Below are 27,514 nucleotides of genomic sequence, written 5' to 3'. Positions count from 1 at the left end.
TAAGATTAGAAACAGCTTTTATTTGTTTATTCAGTATTTAAAATCCAAACCAAATGGGTCATAGCTGAAAAAAAAAACAAAAACACTAAGAACAGAGCATTAAAACATGACGGCATTTATTTTACTGTTTTACAGTAACGTACGTCTGTTCGGAAAAACGTTTATTAGACTCAGTAGAAAGACCAAAATGAGAAGAGGGGCGTGATTACTAATAGCACCAAACTGTCACTATTAGAGTATCGCAAACAATTTGAATGAAGCCAAGAATAAAAAGACACACGGCAACGTGTGAGAATGTTACTGCTAAAAACAAAGCCTGCTGCAAAGATTAAATGTTAAAACAAAACTTGGTCATCTTGAGTTCTACAGCTCAAACTGGCCCAAAGTTTTGACTGAAATACATTATTATACACAAAATATTCCCATCATAGTATTTCCAGCTTCAATATTCCTCTTTCTTACAGGCATTTGGAAATAATGAAATGTTGCAGTTTCAAGTTGTCATGGAATGTTGGAATAAAGTGGCTGAGTGCTGTTCAACTTCCCTTGAATTGTTTGTGTTGTACAGATAGAGTCGAGAACAGATCTTTATAAAATGATCGTACGCTTGTAGAAAGGTTATAAAGTGAAGGTCATGTTGTGTGTGATTGTGTCACACTTCATGCTCAGAAATGTAAAAGGACTATGTTATAAAATGTGGAGACACTACGAGCAGAGTAAGAGTACACCGTCTTCAAAAACATTCTAAATGAAAGTACAACCATCTGCCATCAAGCTTTACTCAGTCGCCCTCCTCTCAGTCTGTCAACCAGGGCGCCTGTAGCAGGCCTCCTTGTAGGAGGTGGCATTGACAACGCTGAACATGTCTCTCCTAACAAAAGACAGGAAATTTTTCAGAGGGCAGAGAGGCTGGCTGACGTGGCGGTCGTGTGGGCGACAGAAGGAGGTGTGAAATGTCACGTCCTCGCCGTTGTACAGCACCCGGATGAATGTTTCGCCGTATTTGGCCTTTGACTTCTCACCTTTTCCACCTCTCTTTTTTACTTGGCCTTGTATCATCGAGGGACTTTTCCACAGTTCAAAGACAATTCTTGCTGCAAACCTTGGGAACCGGGCTTCTTCGAGACCCAGGGCACTTAGCAATGGAGCCACTGTGACATCATGGGCTGAAGAGAGAGTGAAGACCTCCTCGCCCCCGGAACGAGGCTCACGACCAGCCTCGATGCTCTTAGCGATCCGCTCCATCTTGGCGGCGGTTCGGTTGAGGTAGGGATACATCGCCAGGATGGCGTATTTGTGGTACAGCCCCGCTCTCCTCCGGTGCACCTCATCGTCCAGCTGCTGCCGTCGGATCACGGCAAACTGTTCCATAGTCAGGCATCCGCCGGCGCCACTATCCCCTATGGGAACACATGGGAACGAAAGGCCATGGCACAGGTGGCACAGCAGGGAGTCTATGGGGTTTGCAGCTCGGAGCTGCCGAGTGGGAAGACCCAAAGTTCGTGCCATATCCATGTAAGTTCTCTCCAGTTCAGTATCGGCCGCTCTGAGCTGATACTGCCTCCTCTGCTCCTCCTCCAGGTACCTGTTCCTGGCAGGGCAGTCGCAGGCCGAGCTGCAGAACAGCGTGCTCCACTGGTGACGCACGGTCAGCTTCGTCCAATCAAAGTCCGGAAGGAAACCGTAGAGGAAGGCCAGCCCGCTCTGAAGAGTGCGACTCTTCCCTGTGGTCTCCACCCAGATCTGACGGGGCGCCCAATCAGAAGGGAAGAGACTGTGTTGTTTGTAGGCGTGGTGGAGGAGCTGCCCATTGCGAAGGTGCTGCACCACACCTGGACAACGATGGGAAAATGAAACGTGGCATGAATGATGTAGAATAAATTATGTGAGTACTCAACACATAACAATGTCTGTAAGAGTTCGGTTCAACTGCTCTTGTCACCTGTCTGCGTGAGTTCTCCCATCTCACAGGCACTGTGGCTGGGCAGACGAGGAACCGAGCCCAGAGGTGACTCCCAGTGGCCGCGACCCCCCAGGCCCATGTGATGGATGAAGGGGTCCAGCAGGGGGTGGGAGGGTTTCCTGAGGGTTAGTAGAAAAGACAAGAGGAGTTAAAGATGTAATCCATGGTCTCATGTTCACATAACACAGACTTAAGCCTCCGTTGCTGCTCAGGTGGATGTGGTTTCCCCACACAGCTGAAATACGTGACAGTTTAAAAGCTGCTCTTTGTTTCTGAACGGAGATCAGCTTTTTGATCTTAAAGACATCGTTAAATTGATCAGAAGTGTCACAGTTGACAAATGATGATAAATGAGTTTAAATCATTTAAAATGACTTAAAAAGTCCAATTACAATATTTCAAACTAATCATAATATTTTCAATCATAAGTGACTTCAATGTAACATCTAAATAACCAAGCAGAGCTTCATTCTCAGCAACTCTACACAATACCCGAATCAAGTTCAGTAAAGGGTGACAAACAGAGTATTTGAATGCGATTAATTGTTTCAAATAGTTCTGTTTATAGGTACTTTCGGCTGCTGCCACAAGGGGTCGCCACAGTGGGCAGTGCTGCATGTTTGGATGCCCTTCCTGACACAGCCCCACAGGGGATTTGTGTCTCCAGCTGGAACTGAACCAACAACCTTCCACTTACCAAGCAAATGTGTACAGCAATATTTGTGAGGACAGATTAATTAAACTGTGCTCAATCTTAAACATTTACTCAGCATTTTCTTACTAAAGCTGCTTTAAAAAAAAAAAAAGTCATCCAGTAGATCCACACATGGAATAACCTTTAGCTCATGTCATTACACCATATAACGCAGCATTGCAAAGGCAAACATTAACTCTCTAAACTGCTTCTAACCTTTCAACAGAACTTCCTGTTCATATTTCAGCTTTAACCATTGGCAGGCAGCTGTGTGACCCCTGAGTGTCTAACCTTTTTGCTAACATGATGCTTGCTCATTTTAATCCTGCTTATGTTTGTTGTCCACTCAAAAAGATTTTAAATGCATAAAAACTAATACAAATACTCCCTTTTAAATCTTAATGGAAAATCTGACTTACATAATGAATTGTTTATAAAATCCTCAAGGTTAATAAATTAGTAGGAATAATACAATAACTAAAGAAAGGTATTAATATAATAATGCTTTTTCCCCCTCAAAACATGAAACACTCGTAAAGCTGAAACATCCATCATTGTTCTCCTTATCAAATTCACAGTCACAGGGTCTCCCTCAGGTGTCATGGGACAAAAAGTTAAGTACACTCTGGACAGGTTGCCAGTCTACCACAGGACCAACACACATCTACGGCTAATTTAGAATCACCAGTTAACCTAACGCGTCTTTGGACTGTGGGAGTCTCCCTGTGGACCGGAGAGAACCAAAGCTGCCATAAGGAGAACATGCAGACTCCACACAGATGGTCCCAGAGGGCCAGTGAATTCAGACCATGGACCTTCTTGGTGTGCAGTAAAGCTAAAACAGCAAGCCAATGCATCACTTAAGTCTATGTATTGAGGCTTTGCAGTAATTTTTATGAAGCCTGCTAGTATTATCCATCCTCTTACACTTATTCAAGTCAGATCCACACCATGGACAGACTCCCACACAGGGCCAACAGAGAGACAGACAACCATTCACACTCACATTCACACCTAACCCCACTAACTGCATGTTAGGAACCTAGAGTACCCGGAGAGAGCCCACTCAGAAACGGGGAACAAATGCAAACTCCACACAGAAAGGATGGTGGATTCAAACCAGGCCCTTCTCACTGCCTTGCCAGTATTATGTTTGCATTATATTTAAAAAATAAATAAATAAATAAAATGTACAGCGCGCTTCCAAAATGTGAGGATGTTTTTGTATTATACAATTTACATAATCTTATAACATCACACTGGGGTATGAAAAAATTATGAAATTGTCATTTGCCATCTTAGAAATCTTAACAAAGCTGATAAGATAACCTGTAATGAAAATAATCATCAGTCGCAGCATGTGGTGCCACTCCCCACATTCACCACCAGGTGTCTCTCCAGCACAACACTGCTCTGCAGCAGCAGCACTGTTCAATATGTGTGGGAGGCAATACGGGAAATGGAGATATAAAAAGATGAAAGAATTTGTTGCCTTGGGAGAAATGCACACATGTACACACGCACAAAGCCTAACACCCACTCGAGCACGCATACAAGCACGCACAAACACGTAGGGATGAGGGCAGCGAGAGGAGCAATCCAAGTTGTAGTAGATTAGAGATGATTGAAGATTACAGTTCAATATAACAAATCTGAGGGAGCTGCAGTTCAGCTCACTCAGATTAAAACGGGTCATGCGCACATACACAGTTTCCATAGTGATTACATACTGGTTCGGGAATGAGCCGTTTTAGAAAAAAACAAAAAAACAACACGCACACAGAGCCGTCATTACCCTTAAATCATGCCTGTGATTGTTGTGACGCAGCTCTACAGCTAGCAGCTACATTACAAAGGACAATTGCATGATGACAATGGGTAGTTTGTGCTTTTTATGCCAAAACAAAGGCTTCACAGCACTAAACTCTTAGTTTTTTAATCATTATTGCCTTTTCCTATCATGCTGCATCAGCAGCTGTTGTCACCATTTAACCAAACCTTTCTCTGCATTATCACAAGTTAATACTCCCTTAAACGACACTGAATATGTGCTATTCAGTGCCCACAAGTGCTCCAGTTCGGTGCCATCAACTGATGACTTTGCTTTAGGGAGTTTGAGACAATTCACATTTTAATTGGCTACACTGGGAGACTGGATGTCAGCGGATGGGGACACTAGTGCAGACAAAGAGCCAGCCAGGCTGTCTATTAGGCTGATTGTTGCTAACCAAAGATTACACAGCCCAATTACATTAAGCAGGGATTATTATCACTGAATGGGATGGGGGGAAAGATTAGTGTGGCGGGAGGAAGGGATGGAGAGATGAGGAAAGAAGAGGTAGCATGAGTGGAGGGGGTGGGGTAAATAAAAAAGGGAAAGAGATGGTGTGGTCAAAGCTGGGATGAAAGCAAATCGGATGACTGGTTCAGGGAGACAAAAACCTGGACAAAGACTGCATTGGTAGAAGAAGAAAAAGCAGAAGAAGAAGAGAAGAGATGTTCCCCGATGAAAGAGCTCAGTTAACCACAGACGGAGACAGTGGGTCGACAAGCTGGTGCCAGGGTACACACACAGAGGCGCACACACACAAGGACACACACTGCTGAGCTCTCTGTAAGGATCCTGCCCAGGGCATATGCTAGTTGAGATCCCTGTAATTACATGCTGGTCTAAATAAAAACAGAACTACCTATGTTATTACCAGAATAAACCAAGACATACAACAGACTCACCAAAGCAAGACAAATGCATTTCAGCTAGGTTATGAATCTTTCTGAGATCTACACCTGAAAAGAATTTTGAAGTGGTGACCAAGCAAGCAGCAATGTTTGGGACCGAAGCCAACAAGGAAGTGTCCAACCCCCCTTGAAACAAAGCTGAAGTTTGCTTCACAAGTGGATCATCCCCATGACCTCTTAGGTTAAAAATGCCAAAATTCAGCCATAAAAATGTCATGTTTACAACGTGGTTTTAATTTAAACCATGTTGTAAACGTGAGAAAATGTTAGCGTGACTATGAGTGCGAATGGTTTTCTGTGTCTACGTGTTAGCCCTGCGACAGACTGGCGACCTGTACCCCGCCTCTGGCCCTAAGACAGCTGGGATAGGCTCCAGCGCACCCCGCGACCCTGAAAAGGATAAGCAAATGGATGGATGGAGTATTTATTCATAAATCTTTAACAGATGAGATATTTCAGTTGGGACTAAATAGACTGAGGACTGACACTGAAAACATGGCCATCAAAAATGAAACACACTGTCATGATGGTCATTTAGTTACAGCCAAAAATGAAAAGAGGTGAGTGTTTACACAGAATATTAACGGGGAGATGCAAAATGTGTGGCGACAGAAGAGCAAGTTGATGGTTCAGCTAAATATATATAAGCATTAAAATGCCCCTTATAATGCTGAACTTTGCACAGAACGAGCTATTTCCCCACAAACTAATCCTGCATAAATAAAACTGAGGAAACTCATATTATTGTAGCATTTTAGTGTCTAGACCTTTTAAATAATGCCCACTCTCAATCAAAGGGTTGTTATCAGCAAACTCAGCATGGTTAGGAAACCTGTCCATTCTCAGCTTATCAGGTTTCACATGCTGGACTTTATCATATTTTGTGGTGTTCCTGGGCAGCCTGAGCGGCACCGTGGAATTATGGTCATAAGAGAGAAGCACTGCATCCATAAGAAGTTGTTCCTGGGCCTGTAAAGTGTTGTCACTGGCTGCTATATCACACTGGGCGAAGATAAGAACCAGGCAGTTTTGTGCAGGCTTCTCTGTACATAACTTTACATTTAAAGAGCTTCTATCTCAGTCTGCTGGTATGTATACATGTGTGCATGAAGCTTTTTCTGCTTTTTAGTTGCTCCTCTGTGAATATGTATTTGCAAAGTAGCTTTGATGATTCCGTAGCAAAGAACCAGTCGTCCTGCTTAGAGTGGTCGTGCAGCTCACAGCAGCTCACAAGATCAGAAGGACTAACCATCTGCAATCCAAGACGGTGGAGGTGGAGAAAAATCAAGAGAGATCCACTCAGAGGGGTGTAACTGAATGATACAGAGGGCCTCAAAACAGCAAAACGCACAGCACTGCAGCCAGCAGGGAGAATGTGATGTGATGTAATGAGACGGGAAGAGTCAGGATTAGTCAGGACCAGTTGGTCAGCAGCAAAACAAGAAGAGTGGGGATGCTCTCAGACCGATAAACACGAAGATAATGGGACACTTCTGTGTTGGTAGTAGTATTATAGTACATGACTGAGTATTGAGACTTTTTACACAATACGCAGTCTTTTGCACATTTCTAATTACACTGTTGTGACTGCACTGTCTTGTGTCTGTATCGCTCTGTTCTGTCTGATGTTGCACCATCTTTGGGGGTTTTTTTGCAATTTTTGAACATTGCACTTTATGTAGTCCTGTGTTGACTGTCTGTTATATGTCATGTGTAGCACCATGGTCACTGTGTACTGTACCACTGCAGACGGTTGGACTAACAATGAACGGAAGTTAGGGTAGTGGTGCAACTTGAGATATTTAGCAAGTTGAGTCTTGAATACAAATAACACTAAATTCTTCCACAGTGAAGGCAGTTCAACACCAAACAACAAGACAACGCATCAAATCCAAAATCTGCTGCTATATGCTAGCTTTGCTATGGGCATGGCCATATTACTAAGATGATGTGACAGTGCTTTTTAAATATATTTTTACTTTTCTGTCACAACTAGTCATGGAATACTGTTTATGCTCTGCCCGACTCTGCTTAGATCAGCTGGTTGTTGATTTTGTAGAGTTGCCAACAGGGAAGTCCTGCCTCTGAAGAACAAACTCCAATAACCTGGTGGAAGGTGTTTCCTCCATCTCTTCTTTACTCATTTTAAATTTCACTTTAGACACAAATATATAATCAAATAACAAACATTGGCTCATATATGTGGATCTACATATCTTTGTGAATGAATTTATGTGGTAAAAATACAATCCAAGTAGAGAACTACTTAATTAAAGACAAAACAAAAATCTTTGAAAGTCAATATTCAGTAATAAGCACTAAAAACAAATTGCCACTCCGCCTGATGGGAACGCTGTTATTCTGTATCTCATTGTACAACCGTATAGTCACAATAAAGGCATTCTATTCTATTCTATTCTATTCCTGCAGGTACTTGATCATAAACCGCCTAAACCAGAGCGACGCTTTATATTTAATAATCAAATGTTCATTGCATATCAGCTGCAACTAACTAATCTGAAATGCAACCCTTTGTTTCAGCCTGAGAGATTGGCATGTGGCCTGCACTGTCCAGATGTGCAGAGCTGATGTTGCTGCTTTAAAGCTTGGTGCAGAATTAAGTTAAGAAGTGACTGAATCTGAAGCCAGGTACACAGCCCAAACACACGACCGGTCACAGAGAATTTATTGACCATATGGTCCAAAATCCCACAGAGTGTGAGTGCACAAAACCCATCTGACCGAATAACAAGAAAAACTGCCATAGCAACGTGCATTTGCAATAACTGAAGTGAACACAACCACACAGAAGCAGACCTCTTCTGAAGCTCAAGCACAGGGGAAAGCTGGCTTTTAATAACTTCCTATCAGGAAGCCTTGTCTAGCCCCCTCTTGACTGAGCTGCAGAGCCGGGAAGAGCAGACGCACTGTAAAGTCTGGAGAATGGAGCATAATGAATAAAGGAAGATAACAATATTAATTTCTGCGTGTGTGTGTGTGTGTGTGTGTGTGTGTGCTTCCACGCATTTCTATAGGGAGTTTCTGTCCTGCCGCCTGCAATCGCTGGAAAACCAAGCGACTGTCTGGGGTATTCATATGTTTAATGCTTATACAGGTCCTGATTTACCAACTGTGATGCAAATTAATTGCTGTGAGGCTCTTGAACATCACACAAAAAAAAAATCTAAAGCTGCTTTCTCATTGAGCTCATTTTCTGACAGCTGTTATCTAGCCAGCAGTTTTTGTAGGAGGATATCAAAGCCTGGTTCAGTAATTGGTGTCTCACTCTCACCCACTTCCCATCAGGTCTTCCTGCCAACCATTAGACAAAGGGGGCCAGAGTTCATAGCTGGGAGATTACTGCTAAGGAAGCACTATTCTCCAATCTGGTTTAATTAAAACAGTGGGCACAAAGCCTTCATTTTCACACTGTAGAAACCACTGTAACACTTTAGTTATGCCACTCATGCTCTTGCCCTTCTGTTAAAAGAGTAAAACACCACACTAATCAGCTTCCGCTACACTTTTAGATCAGTCCAGAAAACATTTCTTGAGGTTTATTGTAGCATCATGTTAGAATAAGAATGTGATTAATAAAAAATGCTGCAGGTTGTATTTGTTCATCTAATGGGAAACGTGAGTGTACCTGCTAGTGGACAGGGTGCAGTCAATGGCGGGTCGCTTGGTCCTGGGAATGGAATAAAGCGGATAGCGATCACCATGGCGAATCATCACATGGACAGACAGCAGCTTGTAGTCAGCAGGACTGTGACCTGTCAGAGGAGACCATCTTCAGCAATTTTCCAATGCATGCGGTGGAAAAAGGCACCATTATTCGCCATTATTCTCCCTTTTGTTAGCAGATATCAGATTACTTATCCAAGCATCAAGACTGTGGTTAGATTAGGATGTAGCAGGCATATGATGATAAGAAATTAGAGCAGGTATGTTCATTTCTTTCTATCAACAATTCAATCACTTTACAAAGTGTGACTCTTAGCGACAAGTACATCGAATTATCTCCCGTAGAGTTTCTGGCAATCTCCACAGAGCTGTTTCCCCAACTATCACTGTTGTTTTTGTTACATAGTCCAACATGTACTCATTCTGACACACAAGGGAGAAATATTTTCAGTTTTAAAGTTCTCATAAATTCACTGTTTTAACCTAGTACCAAATGGAAGGCAGAGATAGTTAGCATATAGTGCACTATACAAAAAATATCACAAGATTTGAGACAATTTGAAGCAAAAGTGCTCTGCTCGGGGCATCAACTAAGGCTGGAGTTGGCAGCAACATGAGACACATCAAAGAAATTGGAGCACTGTCTGTGAGTGTATGACTGTGAGTGTAAGTGAGTTATTTAAAAGTCAAATCAGAAGATAGGAGATGCAGGGAAATGAGTGTGTGTCCTTGGGAACATTTCACCACCTTAAAACAAAAAAAACACCACTGCGCATGTCAATAACTTTGGATGCACAGTGTCTGTCAAATCTAGCTTTATGCCACAGATGCTATAAATCAACACAAGTATAAGTAGCAAAAATACTTTTTATGTTTCCGTAATGGTTGATCCACAAGTATGTGTGGAAAAAAGAAAAATATAAAAAAGAACATTAATTTTTGATTAAGATGCAAAATGACACTTATTTACTTGCATAGCCAAACAGGAAAATCAGTATTTAGTGATTTATTGTCCAGTGTCTGAAACTGTCTAAAAAAATATATGATTATTTATTATTTCTTGTTCTTATGACAGGTGGTCTAATAAATCTAAATGATGAACGTGATTTATTTTCCTCCGGTGAGAGAAACTACCACGCAGTGAATTAGCGGTTGCTTGTGTAACTCATCTCAAACAGTGCAGGATATTTGTATGGTTGCCTCAGGCTAGAAACAGAGCTGTGCTGTAGTGAGATGGAGCTGCAGCATTACAGATGATGCAGTCCAGGAGAAGTGACGTCTCCAAAATTAACACATCCCTCGTGCCCTGACACACTAAAGCTGACATTATTACTAAATTAAGCATTTTTTGTGCTGTCCATCAAATCTGCTTCTGACTCGTGCAAAGAGAGAGCCGGCCTCAACAATATGTCTCTCACATAACCAAACTCACAATCACACACAGCATTAAGGTTTTTTTCAGATTTTGCTTAAATCAGATTTTGTGTCACTGTGCAGGTCTCACCCTCCCAGGCCTGTTCAGTGCGGTTGGGAATGTTGCAGTACCCATAAGCCTCAAATATGGGGTTGGGCTCCTGGGTGTGAGGCTGTGGGAACACTCGCTTTCTGCTCTTCCCCACAGCCACCCCGATACCTCCATCCGCAGCATGGAAAGGGCGCTCCTCCACTATCGGTGTGGTGGGGATCAGGTTCACTGTGGAGAAACAAAGTGGCATGAGAACAGGTAGAAATACAGTATATATATGTTTTTTAAGTTAAAAGTAAAGGTAGAAAGAGAAATGAAAGAATTAGGAAAACTGAAAAACATCAATCTAAAGCATCATAGTGAGCAGCTTCACTGGCTTAGAACTCTAAATAGTACTGTTTTGTCTTCTGCCCAGGGATCAACATGGGACTTTACTATTTCATTAATCTGTGTACAACATTTAAAGTGTTTTCCATAAAACTGGATTCTATTTTTGGCAGTAGCTTACGTGGGTCCCTGCAGGATGTTGTAAAGCCAACTTTATGATATCAATTATGCTCACAACAGTAACCTGGTCCTGCCAGCTGACAGGGAAATATATAGTGCTGAACATGGTGCCATCATGGTACCTTCTTATAATAGTAATAATAATAAGATGGAGTCTAAAACCTGGCAGCACGAGTTTCAAAGGGTTTTCATCTAATGGTAAATAGAGGAGAAAAGTAAAACCACAAAATAATGGAGTAGCAAGACACAGACATCTGAGAAAACCATTTCCATCTCAGTTCATCTCCATGTCAACAGCTCTGTATCCTAAAACCCCCTCACTGCCACCACAGTGTTGCCTAGGCACTGGCTGACCTGTGAACCCGAGGAGAAATGGTCCAAAGAGAGTGGAGCGGCAGTGGGAACTGGAAGGATCATTTAAACGGATCCAACCCTGAAGAAAAAGAGGCTGAACACACACACACACAAAATCCAGGCTGGCAAGTCAACTGTGTAAACATTACATCCTGCTGCAGAGAAGAAAAAGAGAGGCCCACTGTCTGCCTCATCATAAAAGACCTAATGAGTTTTCATTTCTCAGAGTGAAATGACTGAAAACAACAACAGAGTGTAAATAATGTTACACAGCGCCGTGTCTCCAGCGGGGCTCATCAAGACCGTACAGTTTGCTCAAATATTTACTTCTGTTTGTACTTCACACTAGTATTTACACCTTTTTTATACAGTAACTTCAGATTGCCTTATGCCTGCTTTATATTTTACCATAATGCCTTTAAACCCTGAGAAAGCCCTCTGAATTTCCACTTTATTGAAATGTACTACACAAATGAACTGCCTTGCAGTTTTGCTCCAAGGATCGTGTTTTCCATTTGTTTAACTGTCACATGCATTGTGAGCTGTCTGTGAAAGACTCCATACTTTCTAATGTCCCGCTCTGAAAGGACATTAAATATCCTCATGGCCCATCAATGTAACCATTGTGCATATGTGCAAAATTAAATCTTGCCTATTACCTTAACCCGATTTAAATAATCCTTTAAAGGCATTTATCAATTGGAAAGACCCAGACTGTTGCTGCTTCCAGCTATTCAAATGTGAGCTTTGGCTGCTGTTTTTAAAGCGCATGAGCTTTTGCTTTTAGGATCCTTGGTTTTAGAACAAACTGACTCGCAACATCAGTATCTTTTAAATCCCTTTTTTTCTGTTTTACTTTGGTGCATGTGCATTATGAGTTTTCCACTCAGTTAGGTTTAGAAGTAAATATTATCAAAAGGAAAACACAATAGTTCACTCAATAAATATTTAAAAAGTGAGACAAACAGCTCTGCTTTTAGTAAAAGTAGCTGAATGGAGCCATATCTCACATCTCCCTCAGCAGCACAACAATATTATCACACACAATCTGTGCAGCTGATGTACGTAAAGCACAACCTGTCACAGGTGTTTGTCAATGCTTCTTAACAGGTTTGTCATGATAATCCTCGTCTAAGAATTGTAGTACACAAATACTAGAAAAGCTGGTAGACTTTTAGAACATAGAACAAGCAAGAACATCTAAGAACAGTTATTTACCAAGACAAAGCCTGATGTCTTTGTCTTGGTAAATAAAAAATGAAAGTCTTCATGAAAAGTTTTGAATTTGGACATAAACTCACCACAAATGAGAAAAACGACAAGCTCAGCGACACGAGTGGAGAGCATTTTGACGACCGTTCAGTAGCTCGAGGTCTGACTGCACACACTGGAGCTCATTCATTACCATAACTTGTCCTCCTCCACTCACTGTGCCCCATACACTGCTACCCCCCACCACCACCACCTCCCAGCAACACACACACACACACACACACACACACACACACACACACAGTCTGCCTGGACAAACCAAACGTTTGGAGGCCAGTTCAGTCACAGTTGCCTCCACAATGGGGCTTTTGTTACTCCCTGCCCGACACTGTCACGTGCATACACAGAAACGGCAAACAGAGCATTACGCACACGGGACACAACAAATTCATGCAGACATGCTAAATGTGGCTCGATTAACATGCCTTCCAAGTATCCTTCCACCTCCGTCAGACCTGAGAAGAGGGCTACCTGAGTGTTTTCAGCAAAGGTGACAGCATGCAAACATACACGCATCCTGACTCACAAACTCAAAGCTAAACAGTCTGCCCTGTTAATTCTCCCACCTCTGAGTATGTGTGAGGCCATCATTATAAACACGCAGCCTGATTTTTACCTCAAGGCAAACAGGCGGCTCTGCCTCAGAAATGCACACAAACACATCTGTGTCAAGTAGAGCACCGCTGTGATTATGGAAGTATAAAGATACTCAGAGAATGTGGCTTGGCCTCAAATCAAGAAGGTGGGTGCCCACTTATAGTACCCAATTTGAGAGCACACTGTACTGTCAGCACTGCTGTAACCAAAGCCCAGTGGAAAAGATGGAGCAAATATTGACTCATAGTACAGACATAATGAGCAGCTGGAGGCAGCCAGGACTTGTTGCATCCTCACCTTATGTCTAGTGAACGTGAATGGAACAACTCGTGACAGAAAAGCTCATCAAGAATGAAATCATTCACAGCTGGAGGAGGCAGCGCTATGGGGCTTTACAAACAATCCACAGGGACGAAACAGATTAACATCCTCGTGGTTCGCATTTCATTAATCACTAATGGTCAGTGTTACAGCAAAAGCACCCATAAGCTCCTGATTGCCCCCGATATAGATCTGAGTCTTTTAATACCCGGTATCTGGTCGGATTTATTTTGTCATTAGGGTGGCAAAGCAGCTCTTTGGTTAGAATTATTATATAAATGTTAGTGGAAACTGAACCATCTGGAGAAAACAAACAGAAAACATGGAAATGCTAAATCATCGTTAAATGCAAATATGAGTGTTGGGTTTCTACTCCACCTACGGTCTGGTTTAGCTGGCCTTGGGGATGCAAGACCCCAAGGCCAATTATCAAAATCATCAGGATACCTCATTTGATCTCTTACATCCAGCTCTGTCAGCTAAGTCCTAGAAAGAGTTCAGGGCTGCAGGACAAAATGCATGTCCATGTCTACAGCATCTATATTAAACATCAATACCAACAACCTAATCAGCTTAGTTTTGTACTTAGGTTATGCCATTATCATGCCATGCACAGCTGCCATGTCCTAGCAACTGAACCACACTGATGATTTGCATGACCGTCACAGTTCAAAAGCTCTAAATGAATCTGTATGGTTAAAAGATTTACCAGAAAAAAAATTAGGCTATGCATGCACAAGACTCTGATTTTTCTGTATTTACAATTTATGATAAAACTCACATGTAATCTATACTACTCACTGAGATTGGACTACTTTGACTTCACAGGACAATAACTGCAGCACCTGTGGCAATTTTTACTCTTCCTTGCTTGACTAAGTGTGTTAACGCTGGGCCAAACAAACAACACCACATGGGCAAAAAGCCCCACAGGTCATAAACCATATGAAACACACAGGTAATGTAAAGCGTGGTAGTCTGTCAGTGTGTTACGCCTATGACAGACTGGCACCGTTCCAGAAGCCTGCATTTGGCAAAATGCATGCTGGGATGCATTTCAGCTCATACATCCTGGCATAAAGTAAGCACTAGAGAAAGCTGATGGATAGAGTGAGGGAATATTCTCAATCTATATTCCAGCTAATATGTCTGAACAGTGCAGACAGTTAGTCTACAACAGGCCACTTTAATAATTAGTGAAGCCATTTAATTTAGTATGCTTGACAGTTGAATAGCTTTGCATTAAAAATGTAGGCCGCACCACAATTTGTCTTTAATGCATATCTATACTACACTAGGTCTATTCGTATCGTGCTCTGCAGTATTTTGAGCTGTTTTGTTGAGGATGAGTAATAGCATCGAAATGTTGGCAGGAAAGGCTGAACATCTTCTCTAAAGTCATATTTTCAATACCCGTCTAAATGTTGTTTGTCATGCATTTGCAGCAAGCTGACTCTTACTCTGAAATCCAATCTCATCAAAATACATCAGCCTGTTTTACTTCAAGCGACTAAACAGCCCCACAGCAAACACTCACAAACACCACATCCGTATGTTCCGTATTTTCTATCCACCCAATGTAATGAATGTTTTTTAAGAGCAACACCTGTATTTGATGGGCTCTTACTATCAGTAAAGGCTAGTCTCAGTTGAGCCTTGTGAGATTATTATATTATCTTATGCCACATTATACCCCTAATTAAAGATTGTGAAATCGTTATGTAGTTTTACGTTGCATTTAACTCTTGACTTAGAAGAAGGTGACAACTATTAGATTTATTAGACCGATTTGTATTACGTTAGACTGCTGATTTATTGTGAATGAATTGCACTGTTTTATGATGCATTACACTGCTGATTTATAAGAAATACTGTTTTCAGAGAATAATGGCCTTATTTGTCTGATTAGAAAAGAACAGAACATACTACACAGGAAGCCATGGTCATAACTTAGGCTCACTGAGAGAGAAAGAATGTGGATGTTTAGGTTTTATGACTTTGGAGGGAGGCTGAAGCTATAAGAATGTGAGAAACTGTCAGACATTTCAAGATCTGGCGGACCCTCCTGTTCGGACGCTTTATGCTCAAAGTGTTGTATGGAATAAAGAGATTGTTGATTGAGTATTTAGACACCGAGTGTTGTTCTTCCTTCAGCCCAAAGATGAAAGAATTGGGGTATTTAACAGCCTATAGAAGAGGGGAGTCAAACGTAAGGCCTGGGGGCCAGAATTGGCCTGACAAGACTGGACTGCTTTGAAAAATGTGAAGGAGGCTCAGATGACCATACTACACCAAAGTAATTAATAAACAATTAAATGACATAAAAGTTCCTGTTTTTTCAGTCTATATTTTATAACACGTATATACTACTATGTTATATTAACACATCACTAGGATTAAATTGCAGAGAAACCTCTGTAGAATGACAGAAAGGGAAGTTTCACTGGGCTGACCCACTTAAGATTAAAGTGGGTAACGTAAAAGCAGTTTGACATTCCTGCTACAGAGGGATGATGCCTACTCTGTCCACGGTCTACCAATGCTGGGAGTTTTGGACACTCGGGTAGGATACACTCTAAGATAGAGTGACTTTTGCTGTAACAATTTTTGTACTTTGGCATAAAAAGTCAGCGTCTATATGCCCCCAGACGTCTATAGATACGTTCAGTTACGCACCTTGTGGTCATGTCCGATGACTTCTTTAGAATACATGTTGAAAGCCTATAACCAATTGACAATAATGAATATAAAGGGCAGGTGAACAAGCTGTTATAAAAGGGAAAACTATTCAAAGAGGCCAAAATGTTTCATATACCAGTCTGTTAACTTGCTTTTATTTTTTCTTCTGCGTTAGCTTCATTTTTCAGCTCTGTAGGGCGTCATTTATTGTAAACCAATAACAGAACTGTGTCTAGAATAAGTAGAAGAAAAGTGTGGAATGTGTGTCTTCAGAGATGCCCGTACTGTAAGATATCATCATGTGGATGCAAATGATATGGTCCGAGACTTTAGCTGCATTGTGTTCAGTCATAGTGTAACGTGAATGTGATATCACAGAGATGGTATCGCTATACAGGCTTCATTCATAAAATGTGTGCAAAAATAGCAGGTGAAGAGAAACTATGGGCAGCTTCTTTACATGATAATAAAAATGACAATGTTGCTAACAGCTGTCTTTGGTCTACTAATAAAAGTGCCAGCTTTACAGATGCTGCTGTTAGTAATGTACAATTACTGACTCCATTACTGATGTTTGTTTTGTTTTTTGTTTTTTTGGGGGGGGGTTGCATTTCAATTATGATTTCCAGCAGAAGAAAGACTTTTACTTGTTTGCACAGCTTTTCTTACACCACAAAAGTAATGCAACTGTATTCATACAGCCATGACTTCCACTCTATTTGTTCTGTTTTCCTTTTCAGGGAAGGGAATGATGATCAGCAGGTTACCATAGCAAAAGGGCAACGCTTTTATATAGTGCAAGAAAAACAGAAGACCACGAACAGAGCCTTGAGCCTCACCATATTTAACCTTAAATAATAAAACTGTAGACTAGCAGTTCTAACATTTCTAAACGAGAGCCAGACCACATATGTTCCAGATGGTTTCCAGCTAAGAGGATACCAAGATTGATGGTGTTGAAAACCACACTAAGACTCATGAACGATGGAGTCATAGTTCACTGTTTCCTGCTTTGGTGAGCTTTGCTCCAGCAACTCTGGAAATGGACTGAAATGACACGATTCTTGTTGCACATTTGGGCTAATAATGGCTGGAAAATAATTATTTGGAGAATAAATATAAAAAGAACAAAAAGATAGACAATGCTTTAATTATAGACGCTGGATGAAGGCGTGGTTTCTTAAGTGGAACTTCAATGGCCACAGAAATTATAGAGCAGAATCAGCTGTTCAGAAATGTTCAGAAAGCCAAGTGGGCCGTTGAGTACAATCCCTTCCACAAGATTTTTTTTCCATAGCATTTTCACTGCATGTACTGGTAGCTCAAAAGCATATCCAGATTTTGCTCAGACACCATCACTGTCGCTGGTAGTGACTGCAAGGGAAGGAATGTGAGAAATGTGGAGAGAGGAATTTGACATGTGCTTGGAGGTATGCCTATTAAACACTTAAGGACACTCATTGGTAGATTATCATTTCCAAAGTAAAAAAAAAAAAAAAAGTCAAGTGATGCCCATGCCTGTTAAAACACTGAAAAGAAGCTTTCAGTCTTTTTTGATCCGTCCAAACAGCACTTTGTTTGAAGGGTATACTTATGGGACTTTCTTTTATCGTTGTGTAAACCTCACAGACAACCTGCCTTTCTTCTTCTTTTATATCCTCCCATGGCAGTCCTCTCTCACAGAATCTGACACTCTAGAAGTGCTTGACTCTCACAAAGTTCTGCATCACCTTTACTTTTGCTGCTTACATCTCAAAATAGATTACTCCGAGTTCTCTGGAGTGCCCCAGAACACTGTCATCATCGTCCTCTGGGAGTTCCCTGTCAGTCCCTTCCCCTACCTTTGCCTGCCGTGCTCTAAAGCATGTAATGGTTTTTTTAATTTGAGGTAGTCTGGAGCCAGACAGGCTCATTTACTCCGCCCTCAATAATCCTCAGTCACTCTGTCTCTCACCGTAATGATCAACAAACAACAATAAAAATAAGGATGGGCTTTTTCTTAAAAGCAGGCTGGGGGTAAGAAGGAAGAGCAGCACTGGAGCAGATGAACCGAGCAATAGCAGAAAAGTGGAACAAAAACAGAAGCTGACCATCTATTAAACATGAGGAGAAAATCCCTCATGCTTTCGTACCATGCTTTTTCTGGATAATGGCTCAATTCTTTTTCTATTTGTGATGAATAAATGATGACAGCAGCTTTTCTTCAGCAGTATTACTGATCAAAAAAAGGTTTGTGAGGGCAGTTTTAAACATAAACAGTGCTCTTGGGAGGATTGCTACTTGTGAGCTTAACTACAGGTCTTTTTTTCCAGACTGTGTTTTGCTGCACTCCTCCCAACTACAACGCTGCTGTAATTTGTGCTTTGTCTATCTTTGTCTTGGTGGTTGTCTTTCCTCTGGTCTCCATGGCATGCTTTGTTCTTTCCCGGTAATCTGGCACATCTGCACAAGCACCATAGCACTGTATAGTTTACAAATTCAACCATTCATTTGACTGCTATAAGACTAAGCCATGGATATGTTGGTAAACCAGTTAGCCTGACATACTTTAGACTGCTGATTGATCTTAATAGTTCTAGTTAGCTATCTGAGGAGCTTGTGGATTTAAGTTGCTGACTTGACCTTCAGTGAGACTCCTCCAGTGAGTCCATGTTTGTATTCCTTCATGTTCAGATCTTTGAAGGTAGCAAGAATGTATCAAAAAGCAGAGACCTGATACTCATGTGTGCCAAGTGTTGTCCAGGACGAATGTCGATTTACCTCTGCACTGCTTCTGGCCAGCTGTTCTGCACCAGTAGGGGGGTAACGTTGGGCTGAACATTATTAGATCAATGTAGCTGGGTGTAGGAATTGCCTGCATTGACTGACTGAATTGTGGGTCAAATCTCCAATCCCACACTGAAATACAAGTCCTGATAAGCCACAAGAACTCTCTCTTTGCTAAGAAACCAGAGAATTTAATACTGTTAATGAAAAGGACGATATCAAGTAATGAGGATGCCATGAATGTGAAATTCTGGGCTGATCCCAATATTAAATGTACACTGTGTAAAATCTTAGTTACACTTGGTGCATAAAGTATCATACGATGTGAGAATGTGGTCAAACTGTTTATCAGAAGATACGTGTGATTTTAGGACACTCAAGCCTAATATTAGCTGGCGTCATGTTAGCCTATAAGCAGTTGTTATTGTTGTTTAGCTGGCTTGTTGTCAGGCGTCCGGAGACAGGAGGGCCACATGTCTAATCTGCTGACCGTATGTAATTATGACAAAATAAGCAAGCATGTTGATGCATGTTTTCATGTGTTAAGAGTTCTGAGTTCAGTTCAAGACATGAAGCTTGAGGTGGAGAGGATGAATTGGACATGAGGAAGGAGAGAAAGCAGTGGAGGCGGCAGATGATGAGGACATGGAGAAAGACATGATGAGAAAATTATACATGTACAAATATTAAACCTTTGAATTAATTAAAAGGCGTATTATGCATGTGCCCGGTCTCTAACTACATAAATAAAACCAGATTAGGGGGAACTTTGATATCCAACTGAGTTACTGTATTCCAGATGGTCGAGCAACATGGTGGTTTCCACAAACTGGTGACCGCTCCTATATATTTTCAATAGAATAATTCTAAGTTAATAAGAATGCATCAGTTTGTAGGAAGACACATTTATCAATGTATATTTATACTTACAACATTCTTTTTGTCTATCAAAGAACCTCAGCAAATTATTCACTGTACCTTTAAAAAGAAAAAAAAAAGTGTCTTTTTGCTTGTTTATTTTTGTTTTCTACTGTTTTTTGTGGGAAAACAAAATGAAATGACCATTATGACCAAAATGAAATGACCCAAATCAACACCGGCAAGACAAAGGATCATAGACTTCAGGAGGAAGTCACCCCCTACAACACCGGTGAACATCCAAGGGAAAGACATTGAGATAGTGGACTCTTATAAGCACCTGGGTGTTCACCTCAACAATAAACTGGACTGGACTACAAATACAGACGTCCTGTATAAGAAGGGCCAGAGTCGACTCCACCTGCTGAGGAGACTGAGGTCCTTCGGAGTCTGCAGGACTCTGTTAAGGACATTCTATGACACTGTGGTAGCATCTGCCCTTTTCTATGCAGTGGCCTGCTGGGGGAGTGGATGCACGGACAGGGACAGGAGCAGGATTGACAAACTGGTGCGGAGGTCTAGCTCTGTGCTGGGATGTCCCCTGGAGTCTGTGGAGGTGGTTGGTGAGGGGAGGATGTTAGTAAAGCTGACATCCATCATGAACAACCCACATCACCCACTGCATGAGTATGTGAGTGGGCTGAGCAGCTCCTTTAGTCAGAGACTGAAACACCCTCGCTGCAGGAAGGAGCGCTTTCACAGATCATTCATCCCAACAGCAGTTAGACTCTATAACTCCTCAATCACGATGTCATAAGTCACTGGACACTGTGAACATCCACGGTCACCACTTCATGCATAATGGACCTTCCATGACCTTCCAAGCTATATAGTTTATGTCTTCCATATTTCCAACTATATCCATAATCACATACTGTGTATGCTACCATTGTATATAGTGTATTATCTTACTTTTTTTCATTGATTGTACTTAATTGTATTTTTGTATTTCCTTCCTATATCTGTACCTGAGCTGGGGTGATGCAAAAATTTCCCCGTTGTGGGATCAATAAAGTCTTATCTTATCTTATTATAAAAATATTCAGCTAAACACTAAATGTCATATCATTTGCTAACACACAGTCAACAAAGCTGATATTGGCTGATATATTAGTCCATCTCCACTTTATAACATTTTTAAATACACTGAGTTATAGAGGGGTATCTGGCACTTTTACAAACAAGAAAATTGCAGTCTAGGAGACAAGCATGAGACTGATAGCATGGCACTAATATTAACTTACACAGCAGCTTCCTCCAACATGCTCAACCACTTCTTATTATGTGCGAGAAGGGGAGAGAGCCAGAGAAAAACAGTCTGGATTTAAGGTCCCAAAGTGCAATAACTAGATGAGCAAGAGTCACAGCCAGCTTGCTCTTGCATTATTTTCCAAAAGATTAAACTCCAAATTTGTGTCATTCAAGGCAAAATATGAGGAATAATAAAGGAGCAGTAAATGCAGTCATTTCAGCACCCGATCTTACACTTGACTTTTTTTTTTTTATACGAGGACAAAATGTTAAAACAGCTGATGAAGGACAGCTCAGGAGATTTTAAAGTCCAAAATACCAGCATAATCCTGTGAGTGTGATTTATGGCAGTCTAATCCTATACGCGCGTCCAGACACAAGCTTGCGGTCGCTATTAACACTTGTGCTGCTTCGGGGGTATTCATGAAGCCAGCGCAAAACAGCTTTGCAATTTGTTCACCACACCCCATCTGCTTCATCAAGCAGCAATATTCCCTTTCTCACCAGCACGACTTGCAAATCACATCCAGAGCGGGGCAAGCTTGTCTCCTTTTACAGAGCGGTGGTTTCCTTGCATTCACTGCGGCCGGCCGGGATATGCTATCTAGACAATACCTGAAGGGGATGCTGAACAATGACTTGATTGAGAAAAGACACAATTGAGTTCACCTAGACATTCCACAGCAGATGTGAGGGCGACAGAGTATCGACAGAGGGCCACTGGTGCTGCTGGTTATTAATAGACAGTCAATGGGGGATTCTGCTTTGTTTAGATACAAATGGGGTCTCCTGAATGGGACAGCAATGACAGGATATGCATGTGTGAAGACAAAACCACAAGCAGAAGAAAAAAATAACAGAAGCAACTTAAGAGGAAATAGCAGAAAAAACACACTAGTTTATACCTCAGTGTTTCTTTAATAGCAACAAGAGTTCAAAATAAAAAATAAAATAAATGGTCCATGATCCCGACCCCTCCAAAAAAAACAAATCACTCACTTCACTCATTACATGAATGATCTTTAAAAATCGGACATCACACTTCAAACACACCGTACTTACAGAACTGGAGGCTCAGGCTGAGGATGGCCAGCGCTGCTCCACCTACCACCACCAGGAGGAGGAAGCGGTTACGAGCCAGCATCTTGTCATTTGATCATGTGATTGGTCTGCTGCGCCCCTGTCCATCAGCCATCCAGACCAAGTCCAATACCCTGCAGTCTGGACACAGAGCCAGGGAATCCATGTCAAACAGTATCTTTACCTTTGCCTGACACCCCTGAAAGTTTCATGCAATAAACTTGTTTCTCCTTGTGCTTCACAACATTTCAAATATTTCAAACATATCAGCAGATAAAGGTTTTCAACCCTTTATGTCATGAAGTTCACTGATATAATACATTTGCCCATATGAAACAAATGCTGATGAATGGACACCTCACGAAAGCACAGCTGAGCCATTCTGGCACAAGCTCCGGACTGTTTCAGGAGAATCAATTTGAGCGTGCATCAGATGTGTTGTCTCTGCTGGAAATACTCCAAGCGGTTCGGGCTAACTGGACAGCGTGTGCAGGCGCTGAAAACGCCACGTCCACTCGCTTGATGTGAATTTACACCAGACAACCACATTTGTCTGTCACATAGATGTAGTACTAAGACACTTTTCTGAAATCGTCATCTAATGTGATCATTTTTCAACTCATCGACTGGAGATGTGACAGAATGAAAACACATTTAACTGTCCAGCGTTCTTGATGTCATGATGCATCTAGTGCTGGTTTGTCATTAATAAATCAGACTTTGGTTGCTGCAGCAGAAAAAAAAGACAAAATTTCATCGCACAAATCAGTGGTGCAGATTTACACTTTGCCTGAAACAGAGCAAAAGTGCAAATTGGTTTGCAAATGCAGGGCATCATTGTCACTTAGAAAGTGTATGAATCAGAATCAGAATACTTTATTAATCCCGAAGGAAATATGCTTATGCATATTTGCTCTCTAAATTGCTTAATGAATATTAAGCTAGTGATGAGTTATATTAATGAGCCTCCCAAGCCATCAGTCCTCTGGCTTATTGCTAGTTACCAGCCAGCGAGCTTGTGTACTTTATTATTTCAGCATATTGAAGATTGCTGTTCTTATTCTGGTCACACTTGGCTTCATTATTTGTTTACAGCACAGCTACAGTTCCAGGTGACTTCAAGTCAAATGGATGTTACATGTCACTGGCCAGCAGCAGCCTTTATTCAGTTTGAATTTTGCTGTAAATGAATATGGATCAGTCAGTATGGAGTAATGCTGCTTTAAATTCTTGACGATTTGGTGGACTACCTCTACTGCATGTGGTTAGGAGACTGAAACGGTGTCTGGTAAACATAGCTGATCCTTTGCCCTGGGTTCAATAACTAAAGAGTCCACCATAAAGCCAATGTATTATACTGAAATCTGTGATTATTCATTCTGAATTATACTTAAAAACTGCAACAGGTCATTCAACTAATGAGACTGTTTTAAGGCAAGACTGTAATGTGTAACCACCTAAATTACGGTTTGCAAATTTAAAAATGGTCGACTACCTTTGCAAACAGGATATTCAATTAATATTACTGCAAGGCACTTTTACGCATGGGCATTATGATCAGAGGCTGAGCCCACCTAAAGGTTTCCTGGAATCGACCCTTTTTTAGGTGGTCTTAAAAACAGAAGTATGACTGCATTTTAGGGTTGGGGGGGGGGTACTGGATGTTTCGGCATACATACACTTATGTTAAGCCCGGGTTGTTTTTTCAGAAGCCCGGGGTCTTTTGGGGTGTGATTTTTTCATAGTTAGATGCCTGGCTGATAACTGTATAAAACAAAAACTACACACAATATTCGAAGCACATAGTGCACACTGTGGGAATTTACGACTGTGCGTAAATCCCCCCTAATATTGGTATGATCCGAGCTCAGACACTGAGCGAGGGGGCGGGGGGAGCTGCTGCCTGCGAGTGTGCTGTTGGAGAAGCGCAGCCAGGCAAACAGAGGAGAACTGAAGATACCAAAGCAAATCATTCATACTGTCAATAATGTCAATATGACAGTGTATCACAAAAGAAATGGATCACTTAACCCATATTACGTTTCTTGCTCTTCAAGTGAATCAACAAATGGCGAAATGAAAAGCCGAACAACAACAATGCTGTTTCTTTAGAGAGTCTTAGCTTACATGTGTTTATTTCATAGTTTCAGTTGTTTCCCTCCATGGCTAAATAAATCTGTTTCAGTAATGCACTGATATACAAGAATGGGCATAAGGGGCTTCTTTCAAAGAAAAAACTCAGGTAGATGTTATTTTATATATTATGCTTTGTATGTTGTTCAGTATATTTCTATGCAAAACAAGAGGAATTTCAATACACAGCAGTATATTCACAGTTGAAACCAGATATTTACATACACTTTATGGAAAACACAAAAACATTTTTTCACTGTACAACATTAATTTAGAGTAAACTTGTTTTGTTTTATGTAAATAAATATTGAAATCCATCCATCCATTCGCTTCCGCTTATCCTTTTCAGGGTCGCGGGGGGCGCTGGAGCCTATCCCAGCTGTCATAGGGCGAGAGGCGGGGTACACCCTGGACAGGTCGCCAGTCTGTCGCAGGGCCAACACACAGGGACAGACAACCATTCGCACTCACATTCACTCGCACATTCACACAATGGCAATTTGGATTTTCCAATTAACCTATCCCCTCAAGCTGCATGTCTTTGGACGGTGGGAGGAAGCCGGAGTACCCGGAGGGAACCCACGCAAACACGGGGAGAACATGCAAACTCCACACAGAAAGACCCCGGCCTGATGTTGGAATTGAACTCAGGACCTTCTTGCTGTGCGGCAACAGTGCTAACCACCGTGCTGCCCCCCTAAATATTGAAATATCTTTTGAATTACTTAAATGTCAGAATAAAGAGACCGAGCTGTCTATTTTTATCACTTTCATCAAATTTAGGAGTACATATACACTAAGTTTATTGTTAATTAATAAGAAAACTCCAGACGATTCTGTTCTGAGCTGAAGAAGCTTCTGATAGGTTAGTAGAGTCCATGTGAGTAAATTGGTGGCACAGCTGTGGATGCATATAAGGCAAAACACAGAGCCCGTTTCTTTAAAATGGGAAACCAAAACACCAGGAAAAGAATTGTGGAGCTCCATAAGTGTGGCTCAATTTTGAATACAATTTGGTGCCATTTATAATTAAGAAATACAGATAGAAAGTTAACAAATATGTTTTTTATATTTATCAATCTAAAAAAAATAAACATTTAGTCTGATTTGATGTTACAGTTAAAAAAGTGTTTGTGATTTTATCTGAAGAGTATGTAAATATCTGGTTTCAACTGTATATTTGATTATGTTGGTGTTTGGCTTGATTGTCAGCACAAAGAGGGAGAGAGAGGAACAGAGAGGGAAAGGGAGAGAGAATGAGGACAGAGCAGATGGAACAAGAGCAGGTGAGAAACACATGTTAGTCAAATGGTTGTTTACCAAAAGTATCACCGTATCATAGGTACTCGTGTATCTCATACCTAGTGTTTCTTTTTAGGTTTGTTATTTTTTCAAATTCTGTATTTATTAAGTTATGCAGACTTGTTTGCACAACAAGGCTAAATAATTATATAAACTTTTCTAAATAGTGGACTTTGGTACAATTAAAAAATAAGTGTAGTGCAGCTCTATGATGATTTTTAGTGCTACTATCATCTAGTTCTGATTCTGGTTCTGTCTTGATTAAGTCCTAAGTAGTCCTGATTTTGAACTGTTGTAGTCCTGCTTTAATTCCGGATCAGTTCTGGGTCTGGTTGAATTGGGGTTTAGTCCACGTGTCTTGATACAGCCCTGATTCTGTTCTGCCTTGCTGCCTAGTTAAAAACCTAGTTTAAGGTGTCCTGCATATGTGATATATATTTTTCGCTATATGAAGTCATTCTTTTTTTAACAAAACTCAAAAAAATCTTTCAGCCATTTCTAACCCCCCCCCCATCCCACATGCATACTACCCTTTAGGGCTAAACCCCGGGTGTATCAAATGCCTGCCTCCGCCTCTGATTTAATCCATATGCTTGTTATCTTTTTTTTTTTTTTTTAATGAACAAGGGAGGCCTATTTTAAGTTAACGGGGTGCTACTTTGCACAATGCTTTCACGTGGAACTCAAAGAATCCAAAATAAAGGAGTCAAATAACATTGAGTTATCTAGAGTCACGCTTTAACTAACAGAAAAAAACGGAAGTACTTGAGAGATGCGGGACAGAAGGGTCTGTTAGCGTTAGTTAACTAGTTAGCTAACATTTAGCTAGCTGGCGTTCATTAATCTTTCATGTTGCCTCAGCAGTCCCGCTGACTGACAGCTTTATGGACAATACAGTACTGTTGCCAGTGTTATCAGGGTTACTGTGACTCGACTTCCTTTCACTTTATTCGTCTATACCTGTTGCTTCAAAGCGCTGGAAAAAGGGCAAGTTATTATGTTAAAGCGTAGCTTTGTGTTACCAAGCATGAATACATTAAGTTGCCACATCAACAATCCGACTCGCTCCAAAAAAAGACGAACAAGGAAACACTAGTTGCACACTTTCGAACAGCTACAATCATCAGCAAATGAATATTTTATTTTTTGTTTTCCTTACCTGGAAGAACTGACGCTGTCTGAGCCACGGACAACAGGGTCAAGCACTTGAATCCAGCGCTTCTGTGTCCGCGACACGACTGACTGTGGACAGTGTGAAGAGACCGGCGTCGAGTCAGAGATGATGTACAGCACGACTTCCTGTCGCAATTTTCAAAATAAAAATGACCATGGCAAATATCCTGCCACATTTCGCACATGAACGAGGGCATCAATTGTGTGCCTTATTTTTAGATATGCAGTTTTTTTCTAATTCGCGAATTTAAGCAGGATAATAACTACCGTGAATATAAATTATGAAAGAGTGAAGTACGACAAAACAAAAATAGTTCTCTTTTGGGTTTCCGGCTTTAATTTAGCACTCTTTCTCTAACTTAACAAATGTGTAAAGTCAGTCAAAAGCGTAGCGCGACGGCTCCATCTACTGGACTCTTTCTTTCATTCTTTCTCCCTGTCCTATCCCCCAGTCATGTCTGTCCCGTTTGTAGGAACTGAAAATAAAATAAATTCATAATTATAATAAAGGTCAATCAAATGGACCAATATGGCAAGGCCATGATGATCCACTTGGTAAAATAAATCCGCTTGGCATCTTTCTTGGCCTTAAGACAACAATTCTGATGGCTAAAGA

At 41.2% G+C, this 27,514-nt stretch overlaps 1 protein-coding gene across 2 annotated transcripts; it reads right to left on the bottom strand.

Annotated features, from left to right (window-relative positions):
- Positions 1 to 27,023, bottom strand: pxylp1 (2-phosphoxylose phosphatase 1). Of its 2 annotated transcripts, XM_026192569.2 has the most exons (6): positions 26,885 to 27,023; positions 22,273 to 22,431; positions 10,585 to 10,773; positions 9,043 to 9,169; positions 1,943 to 2,082; positions 1 to 1,832 (listed from the first exon to the last, which is right to left on the bottom strand). In XM_026192569.2, the coding sequence occupies exons 2-6, from the start codon at positions 22,352 to 22,354 to the stop codon at positions 805 to 807; spliced, it is 1,566 nt and encodes a 521-aa protein (XP_026048354.2). In that variant the 5' UTR covers positions 22,355 to 22,431; positions 26,885 to 27,023; the 3' UTR covers positions 1 to 804. The 2 variants fall into 2 exon arrangements, with proteins under 2 accessions (XP_026048354.2, XP_026048355.2); XM_026192570.2 differs by lacking the exons at positions 22,273 to 22,431; positions 26,885 to 27,023 and adding an exon at positions 12,708 to 12,853.
- Positions 27,024 to 27,514: the final 491 nt, after the last annotated feature.

The sequence above is a fragment of the Astatotilapia calliptera genome, chromosome 14, assembly GCF_964374335.1.
Source record: "Astatotilapia calliptera chromosome 14, fAstCal68.1, whole genome shotgun sequence".
Lineage (NCBI taxonomy): Eukaryota > Metazoa > Chordata > Actinopteri > Cichliformes > Cichlidae > Astatotilapia > Astatotilapia calliptera.
The sequence above is the reverse complement of the archived record's forward strand: the minus strand, read 5'-3'. Positions and strand labels throughout refer to the sequence as shown.

What these genes read in the sequence shown, in the direction of transcription:
- pxylp1 (XM_026192569.2), bottom strand. Translation starts at nt 22,354, where the DNA reads ATGCTGGCTCGTAACCGCTTCCTCCTCCTGGTGGTGGTAGGTGGAGCA. An exon ending in CACTGAACAGGCCTGGGAGG is followed by an intron (nt 9,170 to 10,584) that starts GTGAGACCTGCA and finishes CTCCTCTGACAG; the next exon opens with GTCACAGTCCTGCTGACTAC. An exon ending in TGCACCCTGTCCACTAGCAG is followed by an intron (nt 2,083 to 9,042) that starts GTACACTCACGT and finishes ACTAACCCTCAG; the next exon opens with GAAACCCTCCCACCCCCTGC.